The sequence below is a fragment of the Ischnura elegans genome, chromosome 5, assembly GCF_921293095.1.
Source record: "Ischnura elegans chromosome 5, ioIscEleg1.1, whole genome shotgun sequence".
Classification (NCBI taxonomy): domain Eukaryota; kingdom Metazoa; phylum Arthropoda; class Insecta; order Odonata; family Coenagrionidae; genus Ischnura; species Ischnura elegans.
Genome location: NC_060250.1, coordinates 57,330,298 through 57,356,740, shown reverse-complemented (window position 1 = coordinate 57,356,740; position 26,443 = coordinate 57,330,298). Strand labels below are relative to the sequence as shown.

Sequence of the window (26,443 nt, the reverse complement as noted above, 5' to 3'; positions counted from 1 at the left end):
GAGATGGGAGATGACGGTGAAAGACACGAATTATCTTTGTACTTACGTTCTTTATTCTCATTTGCACGAATGCCTTTAATCAAAATTAAAAACCGTAATGACTACTCAACAGCTGAAATAGGAAGAAATATACTTACTTTAATCACCACGTTATATTATTTAAAATTTACATACAATTTTTAAAAATTAATTGATTATTTTGGTCGTAAAACATTCCTTGAGGTCATAGCTGTCGACGGATTATCTTTCAACGCCATCCGTGTATTCTGGCGTTCCACCTCAAAATTTGTCTCTAAATTTGGGCGCGATAATTACTCTACCCATCCCCCTTATCTCAGTGGCTGAATATGCTGGTGACATAAATAGGCTAATAACAAAACTGTCGATTAAAATATAATAACTGATGTAATAATTCATAACTATTTTATTTACCAATCGATACTTACGTATATTAATTGATAGATATAATAGCTAACCACATTCCCGTCTACCCGTCCTCCTTATCTCAGTGGCTGAATATGCTGGTGACATAAATAGGTGAATAACAAAACTGTCAATAAAAATATAATAACTAATGTAATAATTCATAACTATTTTATTTACCGATCGATACTTCTGCATATTAAATGATAGATGTAATAGTTAACCACATTCTTTGCGTAATCTCCCTTTAATTCTCTAATCCAAGAATTTTTTATTAGTTTGGTCGTAAGACATCCCTTGAGGTCATTACTGTCGACGGATTATCTTTCAAGGCCATCCATGCATTTTGGCATTCCACCTCAGAGTTTGGTCTCAAAATTAGGGCACGGAGACTACTCTACCCGTCCCCATTAGCAATTCCTCCTCCTAGGCGCGCAGGGAGGAAACAATGACGCATCACACTCTCTAGCCATTGGGTGACTTAAAAACCTCAGTCCAAGTTCAGAGGGAGAGCGAGAAAAACCAAAACAGGAAACGCCCCACCATTCTTACAGTCATTCTACGATGATAGAAGAAGAAACACGCCACAGGGGGCTTCTCTTAACTCGCGAAGGACAGTTTATGGCTACTTGAATCAAACACACCAGGTGAGTGAGTACTTCCACATTGTCAAATTTGTTGCGGCACTGAGTATATTGGGAGAGTACTTCACCTTTTTTATTCGTGGTTAACTCTTCGTCTAATTCTTACTCTTCGTTGCAGTATGTACTATATACTTGAAGCCGATTACAACCTAACACTAACCGATTGCAAATTGTACCTATCTTTCATCTCTAATATTTTAGGTGAATACTTACCGTGCTGAAATTAGTACTGTAGATGTGTGAGATGGCATTTTCAATACTTCTGTGTTATTTCTTAACAACCAACCTTTGATGCCGGAAATAAGTGTTAGGTATCATTTTAAAGAATGAATTTTGCTTTTGTTTTTTCATTTGTTTGTTTATAAGTTAGATTTGAAGGTGTACCACTTTATTGAAAAATGGCAAACCACCATTTCTCAAAAGATGGATGGCGTAATACGATTGTTTCACCCATAGAACGCAAAATTTCAATTTAAAAAAAATCCACCATGTCGGCCTTGCCATTATGGTGTCATGGGTTATTGTAACCAGGGAATAGCAAAATAGACGCACATTAGGCACGTCGTTATGAATTTTTAGAGAGTATTGTGACGCCTATGAATTGGAGGAGTACGCCGCTCTGGTGTAAGAATTGTTTTCATAGTCTTGGTTGGTAAGAGCTAAAGGAGATAGGTTTGGAATTGTGCGATTCCAAACAAATACTTTTCGCACAATTAATAAATATTCTTCCATCTTAGACAACATCCATCGCGGTAACAATGCAAAATTAGGCCACAGAGAATATGGTTAATTATTATACCTATAAATCAACATATATGTGTCGATTGATAAATATGATATGTAGTTATAAATTATAATATTGGTTATTATATACTTAATCGACAGTTTTTATGCTAACTGAGCAAGCGGTAACAACTTATTTATTTTAAACCACTTGATTTTACTTCAATTTTACTGACGGAAACAATGATTAAAACCCATATCCTATTAATAGCAAATACGTATTTCATAATTATGGAAAAAAAATCGAGTGTCGCCTGTAAATCAACACTGTATTTATTTACCAAGATGAAAAAGACTAAACATCTACGGACCCGTGACATAATATCACTCTTATGAAAGGTTTAATGTGTCATAGAAAATTTATGAAACGAAATAGATAATAAAGTGGGGTTCATTCGTCATTTTGCAGGATCATTCGTTGCGTAATAACTTCATGGTATTGCCCTGACACGGAAGAATTAATCATATCCACAGGAAGGAAACAATGAGACAAGAGCATATTACGAGTTTATCTCAGTGTAAACTTATGCAAGAGCGCATATAGTGGCTACACAATAAAAAAACAGGAGGCCAATAGTGACACCTGAGCTTCAGTATTATTATGGAAAATGAAAAAAAAAGTTGGCATATAACATACTTCGAATATGTTTTATTGAAATTCTGGTACTTCTGTCACAATTTAAGTATTCAATAAAGATAAGTTGATTGGAAATAAAATATACGATAAAAATTCATAACATCAAAGCAAATGATATCGTTGCACTCAGACAATCCAGCCTATTACGTGATTTCAGATTTTGCCGTTTCATTTTAGCTCGCACGCACAGAGACCGATAATCCCTCTAGCTTAAATAACTTTGTGATGTAGACAGCGTACTTCACTGGTGTCATCATAACAAGACGAATATGTAAAACCATATTGACATTACGTGTTGCCACCCAATGATGATGCTATAGCATCATTGGTAAGCCTATAGACTTATTACCAAGATGGAAAATTAATTCTTATTTCAAACTCAATAATATTTATGAATGCTTATTTTTTTATTAGAATTGACACAGAAATGTAAATGATTATTCCAAAAATATGAAATTTTCAAATAATTTCATTAATTAGTGGATAATATTTTCTGATAAGAAATCCACCTTGACGGGGCCCTGCCCTTGACGTATTATCATTGGTTATTGTAACCAAGGGATACCACGGGATGGAGTTGAGGGCGCACAGTAAATACGTCATTGAAAATTTGGGTGGATGACCTGTAAAAATAAATTTGGGAGGGGAGAAAATGGAATACACAAAATAATATACTAAAAACAGACGTGTATGCAACAAATAGTGGCGTAAAGAAGCGTAAAAATTTGGAAAAAGTGGGAGAGTAATCTGTTTGGGTTGGTTTCCGCATTTGTTGAGAGTGGTAAATTGCCCTGCAAAATGAGTGGGAACTCATGCTGTGCTCACGATTTTAAATTAATTACACAATTTATTTTATTTGCATATTAGGTGTACTAGATGAGCAGAGCAACATCATTGACCTGCTCTGTTTTGTTCCTGTTGATGACTACATCTACCGGACACTCGTCCATTGTTTGCAGCCCCTGGACAGCGGTAAATATCAGCCAAGGCACGATATTTCGCAACGGCAGTGCCTGGGATCCGGACGACAATGTCCTATATCCAAAGGGCACCTACTGGACTACGTCCATGGATGGAAAGACCTACCTCTATGGCTGTCCTTGCAGGCTGGGCAGGCCCTGCCTCAGGAAGTGCTGTAAAAGGGACGAAGCCCTGAACAAGACTACACAAGAGTGTGTCCCATACAGAAAGAAATGGCGTTGGTTTCGCCCGAAAGTGAGCGCAGACGTGAGCCTGACCGTACGTACGGCAGAGATTGATCATTTCGGGCTATTGTACGGGAACACCTGCTTGGGCTACTTACTTGACCCTAAACAAAACCTGGAAGATAAATTTTTCCTAAACTTCACCGACGGGACACTGTCAATTCCCCCCATTAGGAAAACGGGGATTGATAACTCTGGGTTCTGCCTCGAATACCTCCCCGAGTTGGACCAATACCGCCCGTACGTGTGCCTGAACGACATTTTTCCGGAGGGTCCCCCAGACGTTTGTGATAGCATACGAGAGGTGGTGTACCCCCTCGGGATTTCTGTTTCCATCTTTTTCCTCCTAATTTCACTGGCAGTTTACCTCACCACGTCGGAACTGAGAAATTTGCACGGAAAGTGTTTGATTTGCCACATTGTGAGCCTTCTTGGTTCATATGTACTGCACTTGACATCCAGAGCCGTCCGGGAAGACTTGTCTAGCACCGCGTGCAAAGCAATCGGTAAGTAGCATAAAAAATTAATGTTCACATTTTCACCTAAACCCAAGGAAAACTAGTTGCCTTAGTGAAGGTAAAACACTTACGATATCAAGCAGAGCGGAAATACATAATCCTCATCGAGATATTTCAACTGCAGTATACCTTAATTAAAAATATGTTCCTGCTTCAATTTTACTAACGGCTTTTTTCTGGTGTCTTTCATCGCTTCGAACTCGGCTTGCCATGAAATGAAATTCATTTACTCCGTAAAGCTTTTGTCTCTTTAGTTTGACATTAGTCTTAGCTCATTATATGCTGCAGTACCTATACTAATTACTTAATAGTGCAGTCTTCTTCTCGGTTTTCCGCTCATTCGTGTCCGTTGTCATTTCCATATTTAATTGAGTCTCTTTTAAATCTTTCTCCGTCTCCGCTGATTACTTTGTGGCCGGAAAATTTCAGCATGATAACTTTTTCACTGCTAAATTCATCTCTTATATTTCGTTAAAGCCTTTATCAATGCATACATTAAAAATTTAGAACTTAAAATAATAAAAAAATTATTACTCTATTGAGCGTAGAAGTACGCCAAACCAGTCTTATGATTGCTGGAAGTTGATGATGATGATCCATATCTAGCTGCAAAGACTTTGTTTTTGTAAGCACTAAGTATCCATCCATCTTCAGCCATTTTCAATGGCTCTCCATTATTTTCGAGAATTGAATTTCAATATTTTGCGTCGAAGCGTTGTCGAAGTCTGCAAACGCAGTGAACGCCGACTTCTTTTTCCATTCCATTTCTCCATTCTGTTCTCATCGCGCAGTCCTTGTGACCCAGCCTAACTCAAGAGCAGCCTAAGGTCTCGCCTTCTAATTTCAATGCTATTTGAAAAATAGCAATCAGTGTTAGAAAAATACAAAATTAGGTTTATAATCGCGGTATTGTAAACTATAGGGTCGGTCTTAGAAAAATCAAGAAAGATAATACCGGAAATTTAATTAAGATTTAATTTAAAATATGATTAGTGGGTTCTGTAGCATGTTCATTTTTTCGTGAATCGGTCTACTCAATACGGGAATACCAATTCTTAAATTGAAACATTGTACACAAATCTGAATAATGAACGCATAAAGAAAGAAGCGATCCATGGACTGATTTTACCATATCATACAAAGCCACCAACGTGGGTAATGAGTGCTACTGATATTGCAAGAGTCACAAGTCCATTATTAAGAAATGACTATCAGTTTTCAAAATGCATATTTGAGACAACGGTCATGATGCAACCTTGCATGAACCTATCAATTAAAAGAGGATAAATATTTCGTAAACATAAAGTAAGTGGTGATTTCCAAATGCGATCTTAAAGTTAAACAAATTTAGTGAGCTCTCGACATCAATTTGCATTTTCAATAGATGTGATGTCAATTTTGTCGTAAGAGATGTTATTCATTTCATTTTTTATTTTCATCCGACCAATTTCTTCAACCCTCGCGAGGGTTATTAACAGAAAATAATGCACTAGAACTTTTCATTTACTAAAAAATCAATTTTAAAAACTCATTAGCAGCGAATACTTTTTCGCACTCTAAAGAGCTCAATATTTCATTTCGATATAGTACAGCTGTATCATATAGAAGTGATAATTTAATTACAACCTAAAATTTAGCCAACGTTTATGTCCTTTTTTTTACAGAATTCATCGTGTATTTTGGTCTTTTGTCTTCCTTCCTCTGGCTGAATACTATCTCGATTGACATTTGTTTAAGATTCAGGTATGTATTGAAAATGTACATCATTACTTTTACATGAATTTAATCGTTTGATGCACTATTTCTGCGATATTTTTAAGTTGTTGTTTAGTCGTTGCAAAGTAACACGATTTTCTTTCGTAACATAGGTTCACTTTAGGGAAAGAACCCGCGCATTTTGTAAAATAACTATATTTTGTCCTAAGTAGCGCTTTCGATCAAACTAATTGTTAGTAGTAAATATGGTTACTACCCTAATCTTGTTTCTGACGTACACAAAAAAGTATAACTTTTTGTACAAATAGGCGCCAAAGATAGTTTGAATTGGCCAAGTAACCAATCATCAACCAACGAAATCCTTTAATTTTCTCATATTTTTCGTTTAATTGGGTAATTTCGTTTCACAAAATATAAAATTCAGTCGAATGTATGGTAATTGAACAGTTAAAAAAAATATATTGCGGTCAGTTTTCCAATTCAACAACTTTTTTATCATTTACATCAAAATCTTTTTCACCGTAGTACGTGATTTCACTCGTATAACTAAATTGGCGTGAAAGAGATAAGGTGGCGTATTTTAATGGGGCTAAATTTTACTGGTGTAATATTTGTGTGAGGATGGTAATTAAGGACGAATCTGTTATCATTTTACATGATATGGCCACGAATTTCCATAGCAGTTTTAAAAAGCTTCTACTTTCTGTGAAAAGAATAGTATCATTGGAACCCAACTTCATAGCCCAGAACTGATTTTATTGCTCCTCTGTTAAATAGCTTCCTTTGTGTAAATGCAGGGAATTATGTAGTAAGCTTCTTATTTTATCTTTTCTATCGGATCGAGATAAAAAGTGAGGTTCTAATGCCTTTTTACATTACAATTGTCCGAGCGATCGTCCTAACGATAGTTGGCCGAACTAGCCGTGTGAATACGTGTCCTGACAATATTTCACGTAGTTCCGAACGTTGCCACTTTACAATGGTTAGGCGCTGGGAGACCGGAAACGGAAGCGACAAGAGAAAGACGAAAAGTTCGTGAAGCTCTCTTCGCTCTATTTTTTCATGGATTTGTCCTAGGAAGGAAGAATATGGGCGGAAGAAAAATTATTCGGTAGATACACGTTGAACACAGTAATATCTTGACCCTGCATACCTCAACAGCTTTGCTAACCGTCAATTTCTCGTTCACTTTAGAGGGCAGCACAGGTTTTAACCATCGTCGTTTGAATGTACGATTGTTCCGACGATTGCGGAAACAATCGTAATCTGGGGGGTGTTTCAGAGTCTCCCTTTCCGAGCGGATCGGGAGACTTGACGCGGATTCTACGTCACTTACTATCGGCCAGGCAATCCGTGCGTTTCAGACTGGCTTCCTATCGACTCAAGGCCGGCTTTCCTATCGGATAGAAGTCGAGTGGGCTAGAGGTGCCGGAAACTCATTCCGGTGGCGAGTGGAGATATGTTATATTGCTGTTTTTTATTAAGTATTTGGCTATAATAAAATCATACCACTTTATTTCATGAGTGCTGATATATGTGGATATTATGATAGAGTAATATAAGTGCAAGTGACTTTAATTCTCGTGTAAATTAGGCGATAAATAGGCAGACTGTATCACTGACGGTACAAGTTCGTTTGCGTTGTTATTTGGACGAGTAATTTGGCAAAAAGAACGTGAAACAAGTTGGAATGCATGGCGTAATGACTTACAAATATGCAGGTAGCATAATGCATTGAATACGTGTCCGTGGGTTAGGAATTATAACAATTTGTATAGTTTGAAATGATTGTGTGTATGACTTGGCATCGTAGTCACATCGAAATTAGACGTGATTATGTACCTAATTCAGTTGATTCCATGGTACATGGTTTCAGTACATTCCATGTACATTCTAAATATTCATTTTAATACGAAATATTAGTTCAAGCATAACGGGAATAGCCACGATAACAACTATACCGAAGCTCCCTCATGCCATCCTTTTATTTATAGTTTACAAATTTCAGCCTTCTATCAACAATTGACGGTGGCGCAGCGGGTAAAGGCAATATGCAGCGACGTAAAGGTTATGGGTTCGATTCCCTTTTGCAGCGAATTTTTTTTTCTTTGTGTAATTATCGCTCACTGAAATATAATTTAGAAGATGTATTTCAAGGTGCATCAATGGCAACAATTTGTCATTTTCGTACCAAATAAAATGGTGTTATAGAAATAACCGAGAACGTGCAAAACAGATAACAAACTAGCAAAATTATTTTGCGTCATTTAAGCGTACATAACTCGAGCCATCACTATTAATGGACACTATTCAACCTAATGTAATCACTGTATTTTCTTCCAGCGTAGCTCCACTTTCACGGAAAATTTGTAAGACGTTTACGGCATATCATGAAGGCCATAATATCATTTATGATGATCAATATTCATATTTAATTGAGATACTGAATGAAAATATGACAATTTGGTTAAAAAATAGAGTAAGTAAACCATATGTTGTTGGAAAAAATGATGGATATCGCGACTTCCTGTAGTTTAGTTCTTAAAAACAATCAACTATGCTCTCACGAGAATGACAGAACAAACTCGTTCCAAATTTTCCTTCATTCCCGTAATTTGCTCAAAACGACAGGGTATTACGTTAAAAAAAACTACATACGAACAATTCTAAAATTATTTTACCCGGCAACAGCGTCCATTATGTGACAATGTATCAATTAGCACTTATTTATGCCCGTATATACCTTTCGCCTCCCTTGTGAAGTATCAAATCTTGCGGGAGGTTATTTTCGCTGCTCACTTGTCACTTGAAAATTGTGACGTTTTCTCGTTTCCCGGAGGAGGATGACTGTTGACGTCATACCAAAAGCGGAACGCTTTCCGATAGTATGTGTGAAACGCACGGAAGACGAGCGTAGGATAGGTTCCCGATCGACTCGGAATGAATCCGTTTCCGACGCCGCCAATCCTACGAGACTCTGAAACACCCCCCTGAACGAGGTATAAATGTAAAAATGTAGCGATGTAAAAATGTCGGTCGAGATCGATTTTTAATCGAAATGAAAAGTTCGACTTTTCAACAAAAATCGAAACTTTAACCAAAAGATAGATTAATTTATCGATTAATCGATAAAATAATTAATCCACGGTTCTTTTTGAAAAAATGGTTCATGAAACATATGTTCATTATTCATTCAATAAGCAATTAAAATTAACATTTGAGAAGTAGAAAAAATCCCAAAAAATTTACTTATAATCAAAATACATAATTGAATTATTGTTATGAAAATTATACAAATGTGCCCGCATTAAATTTTTGGGATCGCCGCTTGGAAGCATTCAGCTCCACAACATTATTGAGAAAAGATCAACTGATTGAGATGCTTTTCCGAGGACCGAGGGCGTTCCTTAAGAATTCTACCGGCCTTAGTGAAAAGACGATCACATGGGACTGATGGCGTTGAATAGGCCGGTAGTGTCGGTTTTGAGATCGTACGAAATAGTCAAGATCGAGGATGAAAAATCGAGTTTCGATCGAACTTCGAAAGCGGGGATTCGAACTTCGAAAGCGGGGATTAGAGTTAACTCGTAGTCGATCGACTTATATTGAATCGAATGTGAGTTTCGACTCCACTTGGATCCTCTTGCCCCGTTTACACCACGATCGTACCGACGTTGATCGCGACTACTGCACGTTTACACGTCTAAAAGTTACCATCGTAACTCAGTGCTGCCCTCGTTGTGGAATTGTGTCAGATAACAACTGACGACGACACTGCGTGAGAAAATTGAAATCCTGGAAATTAAGAAGCAAAAGAATATTAATGTTTTCATGTGCTAAAACTGAAGCTAGACCGAACTGTCGGTAAAACGTTAAAGAATGTAGGTTTCTTTATGGGAATCTGTCCAAAGTTTAGTAATATTCATGCGGTAAAGACAGTAGATATGTCTCCTTGCTACGTTCCAAATTGGAATATTTTGCTAACTGGTCACTTTATTATAATATCGACTCAATCCGAATTGAACGTGTCCAAAATAAATTTTTCAAATTAAATAATTGCGATTTATTAATCTCTTTGTCTGATTACAACACTTCATATATTCTTTCCCTAGTTAATTTGAAAACTCTTGCACGACCAAGGATCCTCCAACTAAGGCATATTCCTCTACAAAATTATCAATTAATATTTAGATTGTTCCTATCTCCTTTATTAGTAACTTTTAATGGATCCCGTCATAGCTATATAAATCCTCACCTGCTTGTTTTTAATTACCATAGAGCAAATTTTTTCTTCAACTCCCAGCTATGATGAGATAAAACTAAAACTAGTCACAACAGTCCGTGAAGTCTTTAAGAAACTAGATTCTTCGAGAGAATATCTCAAAACATTCAAGAATATTCACGCATTAAAGACAGTACATATTGCTGTTATAATTTAACTATAAAAAGCTTAGATTTCGGCTTGATTTGGCACAAGTATTGATATCTCCACGTCCTCATCTAAATGTTATGGTTATTTCTGGCGAATTTTGTTGTGAAATCCTTTATACAATGATTTAATTGGTTAACATTTTGTGCATGTTTGTTATTTTCCATCATCTGTGAAGTATAATGTAAGGATACATGGGTATGGGTTAACCTGTAAATAAAGAAATGCATAAAACTGGTATAGTATAGAATATCCGATATCATTTGGTAAATAGAACATCAGAAAAAACTTTCCCATCACGTCCTTCCATTACCTGCTCAATAATGTCTTATTCGTTACCATATATCTTTGATATATTAGAGTTATTTATGAAATATCAATTACTGTATCAAGATTGCAACGGCGCGAAAGAATCGTATATGCATCGATCTTCATTTCGATCTCTTTTTTCTTGGCACACTAGCGCTAACCATCGTAAGTTCGGCAGTGTTAGGTACTAAGGCCTACGATGGTAACTCTGCGCGTCTACACGACGTTTTGAGGTTACGATCGTAAGGATCAACGTCGCGACGATCGTTGTGTAAACGGGGCATTATAATCCCCGCTGAAGACCATGACTCGATCTCTATTTCCTCGATCCTTGACTATTAAAACACGATTATCGACTATAATAGAATACGATATTTCCATCACTGGTTCTATAATGGGTCTTTCTGCGACGGATCCTTTATTGCCGAGTATTCGATGTGCGGCCTAATCATAGGAAATTACCATTTCTCTTACTTTATTTCATCCGAAACCCTTTCTGCTACACGAATGAGGAATCTTAGCTTTTTCAGGGCTCTGACACTCGTATTTCCTATGTGTTCCCCTTGATAGCTTTGACGTTATCGAGTATTCCAGGCATTGGGGGGGGGGGGGGGTTATCTGGGTCCTCCCCTTGAACCTTTAAAAGAGGCGCCAAACACGAGTAAGATGGTCTCAATAAATGACTTTTATTTAATACTCGTACAAAATTACTATTTTAGTGTCCTAAAAATTACGTTTTCAGCATCAAAAATCTCAAAATTTTCCGGGGCAGGACTCCCATCTTCCCTGGGGTATTTTCCATGCACCCCAGAAGGCCCCAAAATCTCTGGTAAACCCTCCCTCCCCCATTTCAAAATCCTGGCTACGCCACTGAATTTCCAGATATTAAAAATCTGCTGGATTAAGAGACCATTAAGTTTAAACATTATAATTTGAAGTTTATATAACCTGTTTGAAAAAGTAAAAAAGTAACGTATAAAATGAAGTACAACTTATTACAACCTAATTATTGTCTTTTCTTTTACCTACAGGCATCTCCGAATGAGATCAGACCGCATCGATCAAGAAGGAGACTCGAAAAAGTTCATTTGGTACATGCTGTATGCATGGGGACTACCATTGTTAATAATCATAATAACGGCACCTCCAGCATTTCATCCAGCCTCTGCAGACTACTTCCTTGTCCCTGAATTCAGAACAATATGCGGTTCTGCTCGTAAGTCATAAAAATTGAAAATATATGATCCCATTGCCATGATTGCACCATAAAAATACAACAAACATTGGCCTAATGATGCGACCTAGATACAAGTGAAGGAACAATTTTATACCGGCAGAATTAAAACAGAAAATTTTTCTCCTTTCATAGGTGGAATAAGCAGATTGGCATACTTTGTGATTCCAATGGGAATAATTATAGTGCTGAATATAGTCCTTTTTTCTGTGACAATTTACAACATTCACAAAATAAATGAGGAGACATCCATACTAAGAGGAGAAGGGAATGTCATGACACGGGCAGACAGAGAAAGGTGAGTGAAATTACAGGTTTAGTATTTAAGTACAGGCATCATTTTTTTATTTTACTCTAATTTTTCATGTTTCAAAGCAGAAAAATTTAATCGCAAAACCAACAAGCTCCAAGAATATGTTAATTGCTCCTAAAGATTCCAATACTGAGTGCTATCGATTCACAAATTTTTTTATTTTTTTTTAAATTTTATTCCCAATCCACCGAATACAGCTCATGTTGGCCATTTTACATCGGGGTATTCAACAAATTTAATAATTAAACGCACACGAACAACCATGCCCTGGGCAGGGGCAACCTACCCAGGCGGGACTCGAACCCGCGACTCCTTGTTTGGCAGGCGACCCTGTCGATTTCTGTAACAATAAAGTCTGTTCATTGTCTGTCAGTTGGCTGTTCGTTCCCTGTTCCCTGGCCAAGAGAGAACAGGCAGGCGACTGTTCGTAGAATGTAAATTGGAACGCCTTGTCTGTTCCTTGTCTGTGAGAAAAGGGTTACTTGTCTGTTCCCTCCCTGTTAAGAAAGCGGCATTCTCTGTTCCTTACCTGTTGGACCACAGACAATGAACAGGCAGGGGACTGTGCGCTGTCAGTTCATTGCCTGTTTTCTTAGGTTGTTTGTTCCCTGTTCCTTGACCAAGAGAGAACAGGCAGGCGACTGTTCGTAGAATGTAAATTGGAACGCATTGTCTGTTCCTTGTCTGTGACAATGTGGGAAGACGGTTATTTGTCTGTTCTCTCCCTATGCGCATACTTTGTTCCTTAACTGTTCGCTGTTGCTAAGTTGGACATAATAGACAAGAGATAATTTATGTTAAAATAGAATTAAAAGTTGAAATTCATTTGAATGATTGTAAGAAAAACTTTTATTGTGCTTTTCCACATATTCCATTAGTTATAAAAATCTTGAATAGTTGCAGAAAAGCAAGCTTTGTCATCATTAACAGAACAACCACTACACCAACAAATATTTCACATGCCTTCATCAAAGAAATATGTACTTCCTTAAATTAATACAACTCGGATTCTGCACTATGTCAATATAATACGTGCGATTTTAAAAGAGAAACACGCCTTTAAAGAATATTTATGAACACGATGATTTCACTTCTCACAAACAAACCTACAAGAAAGACAGTCCTCTGACAATGTTTGTCGGTTCTTATTGGCGACGTAACGCACATACGCATAATACAAATACAATACAAATCTCAGTACTTGCTCAAAAACTTAAGAGACACAATAAATTATTAAATACACACTCAAGAACAAATATCACTTCACGACTTTCACTATCACTGAATGGATGCACGAATTACTTAATTCGTCACTGCGGGCATTTAGCACAGGTTAAATAATAATCAAATAAATAACTGTTTTCTCCGCAACCAACAACTTCACCACAACACAGTTGACCATGTGCTCGTAAACTGTCCGGATAACGGTATCGGTTATTGCGGTTATATCTTCTATAGGTAGGTAGCAGCACCACGCTATCTTTCCGTCCTTGTTGAGAACCTGTTCACTAGCTGTTCACTGTTTTCTGTTCGTACCCTGTACCGTGAAACGGACTATCAACCGGCCCTTGCCTGTTGACTGTCCGTTCACTGTTGTCTGTTCGTTCCCAGTCCGCTGAAACAACAGAGTACATACTCTTTGGCTGAAACATACGGCCCCTGCCAGTAATTGGCGAAGTAAAGTACTAAACGTGCGTTAGCCGAGCAGATAGCTAATATAATTTGCGTGCTCACTTCAATAACCGTCATCCGTGGTTGATGGTAATCGTGATAATGAATTCAACCGTATATAATTACTGTTTAAGTAGATGATATTTTCTTTGGATTCAATTAAACTTCCTTTCACTCAATTAAATTTGGATTAATCCAAATTGTTGTCCAAATTCCGAAACTTAAAACAATTGTTCGTACGTTGTTCATAATCTGTTCTCAAAATCTCCAAAAGGTTCCAAACTGACAGCGAACAGGCATTATTTTTACGTAAATCGATAGGGTGTTTAGTGTTTGTTCACTGTTGTCTGTTCATTCCCTGTTCGGTGAAACATACTACCAACCGGCCCCTGCCTGTTAAAAGCTTGTTCACTATTGTTCCCGAAATGCTTGTTGCCTGCCTGTTAAGGAACAAGCTGCAAACAGAGTACAAACTGTTGGTAGGCTGTTCGTAAGTTGTTCCTACTTGTGAGTGACCCGAGATTGTTCGTTGGCTGTTTATACTCTGTTCACTAATCTCCAACAGGCTATCAACAGACTTCAAACGGACAGCGAACAGGCATTGTTGTTTCAGAAATCGACAGGGGAGGACGTTACCCCGCCGCCACCGAGGCCGGCGAAATATATCGAGTTCACTGGAACAGAGACGAAAAATCATATATAATCTTGAAGCATCAGTCAGTCTCATAGATAATTAATCTATTACGCAGCCCATTTCCAACTACCTAATTTCTTTTCTTTAATACCAACTTTATTACTTATGAAAATCCACAGTTGTACTTCCACTTAGGTTGTGGTACTCAAGCTGATACACTAGCATTCACCTAATTCTAAGAGATGCCTCACTGCCAGTAATGAGTCACAGCCATCATAACAAGGACCTGTTTTCTCTGCCATTAACCATGACCAGTCAAGCAATAGTTCACTATCCTTCCCCCTTCTCTTTCGCTTACGTAACCATTACAGGCTTGTTCACAAATATTTCATTCACTATCTTGTTTGAAGAGACCCGCATTTTTTCATTTTTTTATTAGTCGCCTTCTTCCAGAGCTATTGGCAGCAAAAAATCAATGGCCTTGACACTTTAACAGATGAGTTGTTAACGTCACCAACTGAAACCGAGCGGATCACCCCTTCATTTCTTCCTCGTGAATTATTCTCAAGTGGTTTGTAGCTCTTTCCACTGTTGTCAGCAATTCCCTCCATCAATGAGCGGTTCTCCCACAAAGAGCCGAGGGACCAAAATGCTAATGGCATCACCAACTCATGAGATATGGGCCAAACTTTTGCGTATTTTTACCTCACGAAGAATGGCCAAATGCTGGAAGTTTATACAGTCATAACATAAATTTTTCTTCAATGTACCAACTTCTGAGGGGTCCCCAAAATAATTATGATAAATGTTGAGCTTAGAAATCATAAGCATTACAGACGATTTTATCATGCTATAATTTTTCAAAGTGTAATCAATTTCTACACCTCCGAATCAGCGTCTCCATCCTTTTCTCTTCTAGAAAACAACTGTTCATGAAACTCATGATTTTGATGGGAGTAAGTTGGATCTTCGGGAGCTGGCTACTGGAGCTGCTGAACGTTGTGTTCGGGACAATTAGCCGCTGCATGTGGCTATTTACGGATACCCTGAATGCATTGCAAGGCTTCTTAGTGTTCATCATTTTCATCTGCAAGAACAACGTGAGGAGATTGATGAGAAAGAAGATGAGGCATCTCGTAACTTCCATGGCCCCAAATGCACCAATGTTTCTACATAATTTGGCAGGGGTTGGGGAAATGTCGACATCTCAATCAGGGTCATGATCTAAGGTTACTTTCTCCTCTCTCTGATTGCTTGCATAGTTATGAGGATCACATTGATTAGCATGCATGTACTAACTATGCAAAACTACAGATAAAAAGGAGAAGTTACCATATATGTGCCCTCAATATTGAGACATCCATTTTCATGGTATTAAGAAAGAAAAAATATTAAGAAGTAGCTTAAGGAGTGTAATGTCTTACTAAACATGATTTCATTCCAAAGAATGATGATATTATAATCTGATACCAGCCATTCACTCTCAATCCTGGCTGAGGGCAATGCAGCTCTAAACCAAATATAGGCTTTGTAAGCAAAATTATAGCTATTCTTTTAATATATTGTACGTAAAATATGGATTATTTCTATTATAATCACACAGATGTCAATGATGAAATCAAACCTACCTACCTTACGTTATGTACGTAATTACGTTATGTCTTGATTGCTTACAATTCCTTTTGATTAAAATATTTTCTAGACAACTTTGAAGCTTTCTGAAGGATTTCAGTGTGTTCCTTATCAATTGTTGAATGAAGGATTTAATGTTAGAGGTGAAGAACTATTTCTGTCCAGAAATTTCTGATGATTCAAGGCCGGATCCAGAATTTTTTCTGGGGGGCGCTAGGGCCTGACAGACAAACGGTCTTCATATTTTTGGGATATTACAGTTACCATGTGACATATTCTCTTTATTTTAATATGAAAGTTATTAATATGAAATTAAGTGATTAAGGCTCCATAATAGACTAAACTAAACAAATGCAATGATAACCATATTAAAAATCTTGTCTATGTTTTAAGCATCTGGGGGAATAGGGGGCAAGTGGTACCCGTGCCTCACCTTAAATCGGCCTATGTGATGATTCATTTCACTGTTTTCCTCTCCCTTAGATCAACTCTCGAGGGTTACTCAATTTCTTGAATGCAATGCTTCTGGGGAAATTTTGACCATTCATAGATAACTCGTATCCTTAAATCATTTCTTTTCTTTCACTTCCCGGGTGCATCCAAAGATAAGGCAACTATTGAAAGAGTTGCTCAGGCCTAGCTACTGACTGGGAAGAGTAATGACTGCTTAATAGGGGGTTATATTACATTGGGCTGATTGGGAAAATTGTTATGTTCCCAGAAAAAATGGCTGTGTAACTAACCACTAAAAGGAGGTTGTCGAAGAGATTTTATTGTAATTTTAAGACAGATGCATAGAGTGGATAAGGTACCTTATATCAGTCAACGAAGGTTTGCAGTGGCTGGTGGGTGCAATTAGTATGCAGAATTAGCAACCCGGCATAGGGTTCAATCACAAGGAGAACTAAGATAAGCAGTTTGGTAACATTTTGAGACAAGGGAACTTGAGGTTTAACATAAAAGAAAAGAATGCCACAAGTTTGATTAGGATGAATGATTTCTTTAATTTGTGTGCAAATTGAAGGAAAAAAGACACCCCAGAGATCAGGAAGAAAATTCTGTCGACGAAGGAGGCGTTTAGAAAAAAGAAAAAGCTGAAGGGAAGAAACTAGTGCAGCATCGAAAAGAAAATATTTTCCATGAGTCTTACATGGAGCACATTCTTCCATGCCTCAGAAATGCTGATGCTAAGGTAGGCGGATGGTAAGAGACTCCAGATGTTAAGAAATTTAGTTAAGAAACACATTTAGCATGGAGAAATAGATAGAGAGGAAGTTCTAGATGATGCCGGAGAGTAGACAAAAGGGCATGAAGAGGGTGTACCTAGGATTTGGATGGAGCATAGAGCAGACTGAAACTGTTGATGGTGGCCATAATAATAATAATCATAATAATAATAATTATTCCACAGTCCTTCCTTGTTTTTCCAGTTTACAAAATAATATTACAAAAATGCATAAATTTGTTTACAGTACAGTGACCACTTCATGGTAAAAATTAAATGTACGTATATGTATAAATTTTAATTAATTTGATGATATGCATTAATATGAAATTGAGACTTAAGAAGATAAATACATAATTATTCATAGCTAAGCGAAGGACAACATTTTGATGCAATGGTATCATAGTATTATGTATCACACTGTTACATTATGTAATATAATTTCTTAAAACTTGAGGATGAAGAATGAAAACTATCAAAATTATCGTAATGTAAATTACAATCAGTCATTGCTCTGTTAATGCATAGCGAGGTTTTTGGTGTAGTTCTTGGGCTGGTCAGGGAAAAAGTTATTAACCCCATAGTAAGTGGGGAAGGGAAAAAAGAAAACAAGATTCTAGGATAGAATAAAATGTACATGCAATAGACTGAGCATTACTAGAAAATTCAATGTGTGAAAGGGGATTGGTGGGAGAGATCATAAGTCATGGTGGGTCGTGTTCAAGGCCTTAGTGGTTTAAGGGTTCAGCCCTCCCTAGAAATTTTTGGGAGATGCCGTCTGAGGAGTAACCTCCTACAATGATTCACCCCAAAATGCATTCTCCCCCATGGAAACCCCCATCCCTGAAAAATGTTTCTGGCTACAGCCTTTGTCGAGTGTATGTCAACCAAAATTGTTACAAAAACAGTGACAATGTGTTTTATAAATGGAGCATTATGACCTCATCTATCAGCAGATCACATCTTACAGCACCGTAAGACATGTACAATTGAAGTATCAAACATCCTGAGACTGCAGCCACTATCTTAGTTTTTCAAATTATGATGGAAGATAATGCATGCATTGCAGTACCGTAATATACACACCAAGGCAAATTCTGTGCTAACGATTGCAACTCCAAGCATCAACGGTTGGACTTTACAGATGTGGTTCTTGTTCAACATGCAAGGGGGGACAAATCATCAACAATAGTTGTCCCTATTCCACTCTCATTAGTCAATTATAACCGACCAGCATGCAAAATATTTCTGCCTCGATAAATAGTTTGACTAAAATGCATTCTTGCTTCATACCTATAAATATTTAAATAAGCCTATTCAATAATTTGAGACTGTTTTAGTTACTAAAGAAGTACAACAACCAGCTCATATGTCTAAAATTCTCTCTTATTCTTGCAGAACACCATGAGGCTAATCTACTTGTATGTACCTGTGAGGTCACCACGTCGGCATAATGGTCTTAATCTAAATATTTTTCACTAAAACAACCAACGGACCATCACAATTAATAGTCCATTTGGCCTATAAATCTTGTCCCTTTTCTGCAGAGGGCGCATCAATGGTTTTCCTAAGTTGCTGTTTTTTAAAGGCACACCTGAATCACCACTGTATCATAATTTAGCCAAAATCCATCATTATTTATAGCTCTTCTACCATTTCCTACATGTAGGGGAGACTGGGGCACAGTGGGACAGTTTTAGCATTTCATTTTTATTTCCCAGATAATTATTAGAAAATGGAAGATTTTGGTGCCATTGCTTAAAGAGTATATTCCTCAACTTATTAAAAAATTCGCAAGTAATGCAACTAACTTAAAGTAGTTGAAATACTCAAGTTTCTCCTTTGTTGAAAAGTGTCCCACTCTGCCCCAGGCTGGGGCAGAGTGGGACAGTGCACGGGGCAGAGTGGGACAGGCTTGCATTACTCAATAAAATACAAAGTTTAAAGTAATTGAGGGTACAAATGAATTAATCAACATGAATAGGTGAAGTATACATGCAAGCGAACATTTTAATCAAGAAATTTTTATTCAAGATACATGTGCTGATAAAAAATATTAAGTCATGTAATTATAAACTTTAAAACACTGCATGCAATGTTTTTCATCAACATTTAATTACGCTAATGGCTGAAGTTCTGCCAACTGTCCTTGGTGGTAAATTTAGTCACTTTATTCTGAAACTGTAGCTATATCTTCCATTTCCAATCTTTTTTTTAGTTCTTTAATGTGAAAATCTTAAATTTTCTTGACATTTTATCGCTCATTTTTCAACATTTTCTTATGACCAGGCTGTTTTTTCTCTCTTTCCTTTGATGATATTATTTTATTTATTATTGATGATATTTTCCAGTCTCTTTTTAACTGGTGTGTCCGTAGGTATCTCCTATCTTTTCTTTTGTCTAGCATGTTTAGATATTAGCCTGCTAGATTTTGGACGTTATTCCTCAGGGGGGAAAACTATGCTCTCTAAAACGAAGTTTCAACCCGGGTTGTCCTGGGCTTTCGAGATTTTACTCGGTTTCTAAGTGAAATTCTAAAGGTCCAACAAACTGATCCTTGGCAGTTTCTTGGGCAAGGTCTTTGTCATTAAAAATACTTGGGTTAACAGGGCATATCCTGGTTGAACCGAAAGTAAAAATAATATGTATTATTAGATGTAAATGCTTTTTTATGTGCTGTATTCAACCAAGTTGCAAATTGTTATTCTCTCTCCTGGGTGGTTTATAGGCCATTTGCGGTCATTTCAATATTTTTTCAAAAGGCCAAACAAACAGTTATCTAATTGATTGCAGTGAGGTGACAAAGTAAAAAGTACCACCCATTCATTTTCACTAACTCAATAGCATCGGCAGAAATATACGATTCATGGTTATATAAAACTAGCAATGCAGGGTTTTCTTTAAAACATTTTGCGTGATCGATGAAATATTTTAAAACCAGTAAAAATAAATTGATAGCCATCCATTCAGAAGGACATGCGGCACCTACTGATCCTATGGGACACTTCAACAGTATTTTTTGGAGGAATTTCACTCTAGACAACACAAGAAATGGAGGAATTGTATTAACCTGAACGTTTATAATATTTCACAATGACATCGAGGAGCCTCTTTCAGAGGAGGTAACTTCACCTACTTGTTTTCACCTTAGAGGGCTATCACTTTTCCTGGAGTTGAACGGTAGTGGAACCACTTTCATCATGATTACACCTCCAGCGGAAAATACATGTTGACATAAAGAGCTGATAGATCGGAAAAAAATGCACTCACAACCGTCCTATAGAAGCCCACGTCTCTGGCCAGTGAGGTTGCTTCTGGTTTTCGAAGGCTAATCGAAGGATTCCGCTTCAAAAAAACGTAAAATAAACCAACATCAGCGATGTCTTTCTGATCGCAAGATGGCGGGTATTTCTTTCTATTTCTCTGAGCTAACTCATATACTAATTTTTTCGTGCGCAGAGGAGACAGTCTGTGGTGCAGTCGTGCTGCAGTTTTAAGTCACAGTTTACTATGGTGGTAATTTATTTTATAAGCTATGAATCTCAAAAATTCAATTTATAAATAATTTGATTTAAATAGATAATACGTAATAAACAATCTTGCCTCAAAATTCTCTTTAAAAATCAAGTTTTATTGCCTGTTTTTCTTCCTTTCACGCAAATCACTGAATGTTCCCAGAGCAGGCTTGTAGAAAGGAGGAATGTGGCAGCAACTAATATTTATGAGACTCTCTCTTCTCACTACCTCAAGCTCGCTTCTGGCCAAGACTGAACTGTTCCTTACAAAGAGCACATCTATATAACAGATGTGGGATTCAGGAAATGTAGACAAATTGTCGCATACGATCGGGGTTCACACTAATTATTTACTTCGGCATTACTTTTCTCATGTTCATTGCTGTTGCCATTCTTTAGTTTTGTCCTCACATTCACTAACTGAAATGTACTGCTTCAAATCCTAAAGCATCAATATGGAGCCAAAACATTATAAAGTAAGCATGACATGAAATTTGAGTGCGTTTAGGTAACGGATATTGATAGTACGAAGCTCCTGGGCTGTAATTCGGCATCAAACTGTGCCCCAATTCGAGTTGTCCCACTGTGCCCCAATCCAAGTTGTCCCACTGTGCCCCAATTTCAGCTGTCCCACTGTGCCCCGCATGTCCTGAAGTCTTGTATTTGTCAGCAAAAATTTTAAACATGTTACTTTCGAAAAATATGTTTAGAAAAATATTACTAAGTCTCTAAATAATGTATTCACCAAGTCATTCCTCATGAAACTTGCTATAATTAAGAGAATTGCATAAATATTCATAACATGAAAGTTACGAAAATTATAGCAAAAACATATTTTATAACATTTACGCGAAGCTACATAAGATTAGGAAATAAGATTTTTGTGCATTATTCCTCGTGATATGACTTCCTTAATTTTAATGCATTTGCCCTTTGACCGAGTAAATTGTTTAAATAAATCAATTGTCCCACTGTGCCCCGTGTCCCACTGTGCCCCAGTCTCCCCTACTTGTACACCAACTTGTTCTTGTTTGAGATAAATGATATTTCAATGGAATTTTTGTTTATAAAACGTTTTTTGTAGATATTCATTGATAGTATGATTGTATTATATGTAATTTAAAAGACAAAATTTGATAAACAGTGGGTAGAGAGTTCTATCTTCTTGAATGGCAATGGCCAAGGGATTTTTTTTCTGGGGGGGCGCAAGGGTCTTAGCTATTCTATTAAACTAAGGAAGAGGAAAAATGTTACTTCTCTCTTTAAAGGTATCATGCATACAACACAAGCGCAGGGGCGGATCCAAGATTTATTCTTGGGAGGCACAAGGGTCTGAACAGCTAACGATCTTCTCATGCGTGAGATTAAAAACAAAATGCAGCAATTACTGTATGAAATGATCTCTTTAATTATTATATGAAAGTTATCAATATGAAATTAAATGATTGAGACTCCGTAATACACAAATCAAAACAAATGTAATTATTACCGTATTAAAAATTTGTCTATATTTTAAGCATCTGTGGGAACACATGCTCCCCCTCCCCTTAATCTGCTGATGGCAGTGGCTTTTCCTCACTATATAACAATAGTGGGCACTAAAGTGTGATTCATGAGAATTTTAACAATCTCTGATTTACTGGTTGGATTATGGTCTGGTTTATAGAGAAGCTCATAATATCTTAATCCCTATATAATTAACACCCTAATTCCTCCAATCTCTCATTGGAAGAGTCGTTGGAAATATAGCCAGAAATGCACTTCATTTAACATCTTCAGGAGATGGGTGGAAGGATTGCTAGCTTCGTGGGAATTCAAATTGCACACAAAATTTTATAAAACAATTCCTTAAATTTCAAATATTGGTTTACTTGAATCAATCTGAAGCAGAATGCAAATACATGTCCAGAGACTTTGTGTGGTTCACCATAGTTATTTTCATAAAAATAATAAACTGCATATGTGCAAATGTTCAACTAGTCTTATGTCATGTATTGAGGTTCAGTTTTTCTTTACTATGAGTGAGCATGACTTTGTTATCAATCATTTTTCAGAGAACCATTTTGCAGGGAAGGACCAGGGCCAGATTTACTGTAAGGCAAAATAGGCACATGCCAAGGGGTGCCTTCTGTTAGGCAAGCGGCAATGATCTGTACTGGAGGCGCCTCGAAGCGCACCGCCGTCAGCAGGCTTATTATATGGGGTCAGTCTGCCTGCAGATGCCCTCTTTGCTAGGGCTTTAAATGTGCTAAGTTAGGATTATAGCAGAACGTGAACTGCGATGCCATAATAAATGAATTTGCCGAAAAGAAGACAAGTAGGGAACTTTTGAAGTAGTTTTGCTTGAGGCAGGCCCCGTTATGTCTTCTTTCATGTTTTTAATCTGCACTTTAATTTCTCTAGAGGATACTGTAGGAAGATATGCAGTTGGCTGTAATTGTATGTTAGAGGCTTTGTTCAGTTGAAAATTTTGTTCGTACAACTGCTCTTCATGCGTTTTAAAATTAGTTAATTTACACTATATTTCATGCTACCGCAATTCATTCAGTTACAGCAGTACGTAATGTTTTTATTTTTGCATTTACTCTTCTTTTTTGTTGCATGGATTAAGGGTAGACATTATTTTTGGAAAGTGTTTCAGTTGCATAAAAGTTAAACTGTGACATATACTTTTACTCCACGCTGTTTTTTGAAATTGAATTGCCTGTTTTCCCTGCATAAAAAATCATGCATAAACTTATGCTGTTAGCCATATATCTATTTATTCCAAACCTTACCTCATACGAGTGGCTGTGCCTTATCATAAAAATCAGGGAAGGGGGGGCTCAAGTGAGGGGCGCTCAATGGAGAGGTGCCTATAGCGTAACGTTTGGGTAAATCCGGCCCTAGGAAGGACAGTTCTAACTTCAGGTTAGCTATAGCTATATGTAAAAACATTCTTATATATAAGTTCATGGAAACAGGAATAGGCAAAGGGATCTTTGTCAACATAATGTTGGAATCAATTTGTATACTAGCTTTATTGATGGTATAAATTTATAGACTAGTCCAGCATTGGTTTCTTTAGTTGATCTTCAAAGAATTTTGGTCACACCTTTCATTCAGGGGCGCAGCTAGGAATTAAGGCTGGGGGGGTTCAGGTGTAACTAATACCGGGGTGTGTTAAGGTGTGGTATACCCACCAGGATAAGCGGTAGGTGCGAGATTAATAAATTGCGGAATTTTAAGATAAATGGTTGAAAGTGGTGAGTTTTGCAGCTTTCTGAGGGATATTTTTATTAATTCTTACACTATTCTAATACTGATATGAATCCAATTAAGTAAAATGGATTAAACTTAAAAAATTCTCTGAGCTCTGGGGGGGGGGGGTTTATCCCCCTTCGCTGCGCCAGTGCTTTCATCAACCACATTTAATCATCACCTGATAGCCTTTTGCTCACTGCCATAACAATCACTAAGCCTAAATGACTTCAGCTTTACAGGGTAAGTTTTATGTCTTAACTTTAATTTTCTGCCTGGTAAAAACGATCAGCAATGTGACTCCCCATCCTTCATGACCCCCTCTTCTGCTCCCCATCCTCCTATTCGTATTTGTTTGTTGATATGAAAGATATGGATAAAAGTAACTAAATTTGACAGTAATGCACCAACCTATTCTCATACCATGGCTATGAAAGGTAGGTGAGAGCTCCTGTATGTTCTTGATTACTCTTGCGAGATCGATAGCAGGAAAGGGGGACTCATAGGGAGTGGCATATCCATGACAACAAATATTAGTGTTGATTTGCATGTTGTAAAGAAGCAGCAATTGCAGTGATGAATGGTACCCCATTTATCGCTGTAGGTGCAGTATTAATCACTTCGGTTTTCAAAAATGTCCGAGGCGCGGTGATGACTGCAATGCGATCAACTTTTTTCCCGATATTTTGCTGTAGAGTGTTTTTAATTGCAAGGAATAGCTTTGAAAAGTAATTAAAATGATAGATCACATTAAAATTTACATAACATTTAAAAACATGGTCAAATTTGCTAGTCATAGTTATGGTTAAAACGGTTAAAACCGCTGATTATGCCTTATTGCACAGTGAAACAGAGATCAATTGGTCGGTCAGCGACGCGAGTGGCAGCTTTTGTAAACACGTTTAAATGCGCGGTAGTTGAAAATACATTTAAAGGTCGACTTGAGGATCATTTTTTTGTAATATCCGTGGTTTCTTCGTTTTCCAAGCAATTTCTCTGAGTGTATAAACCTATAACTCTCTCCGTAGAATTTGTAATTGAGATAAAAGCATTGACCCTGATTATAAGGGTTTCTGGGAAAGATGGGATGAGGCTTGCGTGCCTGGGAAATGTTTCCGATGAGAATAGGCTGTGTAAAGGGCGTGATAAGCGCCATATAAGCCGATCAAAATTCGACAAGGTAAGCGCTAATAAGAGCACATGGAAGCAGTACAATCAATGAAATAAGAATGAATTTTCAATTCTTGCCAAGGTGGGTTGCACGCGTAAGTGGGAGATAACGCTAAGTCACGAATTAAATTTGTACGTATTTTCTTTATTCTCATTCAAACAAATCACTTTATTACAATAAAAAACCATGATGACTTCTCAAGAGCTGTGAGAGGTAGAAAAAATATATGAATTACCACATTATGACGCCAGGTATGCCAACTTACAAAAAATATTTGGGGGACCAAAACCGGGGATCTTGCCCCGGGAAATTTTTTAAGTAGTGAGTTTTTTAAACATTTTAGAAGAGTCATATGATCAACATTAGAACCCTGATAACTCGAATCTTGATATTTGGACACTACGGGGAAAATCTATAAACCTGACACATTTATCCCTCACACCCATAACGAATTTTTGAGGGGGATCGGGCCCCCTAAGGCCCCATTGAGTCGGCGCCACTGTATAACGCTCTCTAAAATAGCTAACAACTTTCTAATATTTTTAAAATTATTTTGGTCGTAAGACGTGAGGTCATAGCTGTCGACGGATTATCTTTCAAGGCCCTCAATGCATTTTGGCATTCCACCTCAGAATTTGTCTCTAAATTCGGGCGCGGTGATAACTCTACCCGTCTCCCTTGGCTCAATGGCTCAATATGCCGGATAAAACTGTCGATCAATATGTAATAATAGGAGTAATAATTCATAACTATTATATTTATCAATCCATACATACATGTATTAATTGATAGATATAACAATTAACCACATTCTTTGTGTAATCTCCCCTTCATTCTCTAATCCAACATTTGTTTTATTATTTTGGTTGCAAGACATTCCTTGAGATGATAGCTGTCGACGAATTATCTTTCAAGGCCATCCAAGCATTTTGGCATTCCACCTCAGAGTTTGGTCTCAAAATTCGGCCTCGTTGATAATTCCACCGGTACTCCTTAGTATTTCCTTTTCCTGGGTGCACAGGGGGGAAACAATGACGCAATACGCTCTCTAACCATTGGAAGATTTGAAACCTCAGTCCAAGTTCAGAGGGAGGGCGAGAAAAACCAAAACAGGAAACGCCCCACCATTCTCACAGTCATTCTA

At 37.3% G+C, this 26,443-nt stretch overlaps 1 protein-coding gene across 4 annotated transcripts in view; it reads left to right on the top strand.

Annotated features, from left to right (window-relative positions):
- Positions 1–19,023, top strand: part of LOC124158919 (G-protein coupled receptor Mth2-like) — a 29,574-nt gene extending 10,551 nt beyond the window's left edge. The window contains exons 1-7 of one of the 4 annotated variants that reach the window (XM_046534343.1): positions 944–1,070; positions 3,355–4,198; positions 5,875–5,953; positions 11,696–11,880; positions 12,034–12,196; positions 15,436–15,616; positions 18,772–19,023. In XM_046534343.1, coding sequence (XP_046390299.1) covers positions 3,364–4,198; positions 5,875–5,953; positions 11,696–11,880; positions 12,034–12,196; positions 15,436–15,616; positions 18,772–18,855 — 1,527 coding nt within the window. In that variant the 5' untranslated portion in view covers positions 944–1,070; positions 3,355–3,363 and the 3' untranslated portion in view covers positions 18,856–19,023. Of the gene's footprint in view, positions 1–943; positions 1,071–3,354; positions 4,199–5,874; positions 5,954–11,695; positions 11,881–12,033; positions 12,197–15,435; positions 16,223–18,771 lie in introns of those variants that run through there. The other 3 variants (XM_046534342.1, XM_046534339.1, XM_046534341.1) reach the window with 3 other exon arrangements.
- Positions 19,024–26,443: the final 7,420 nt, after the last annotated feature.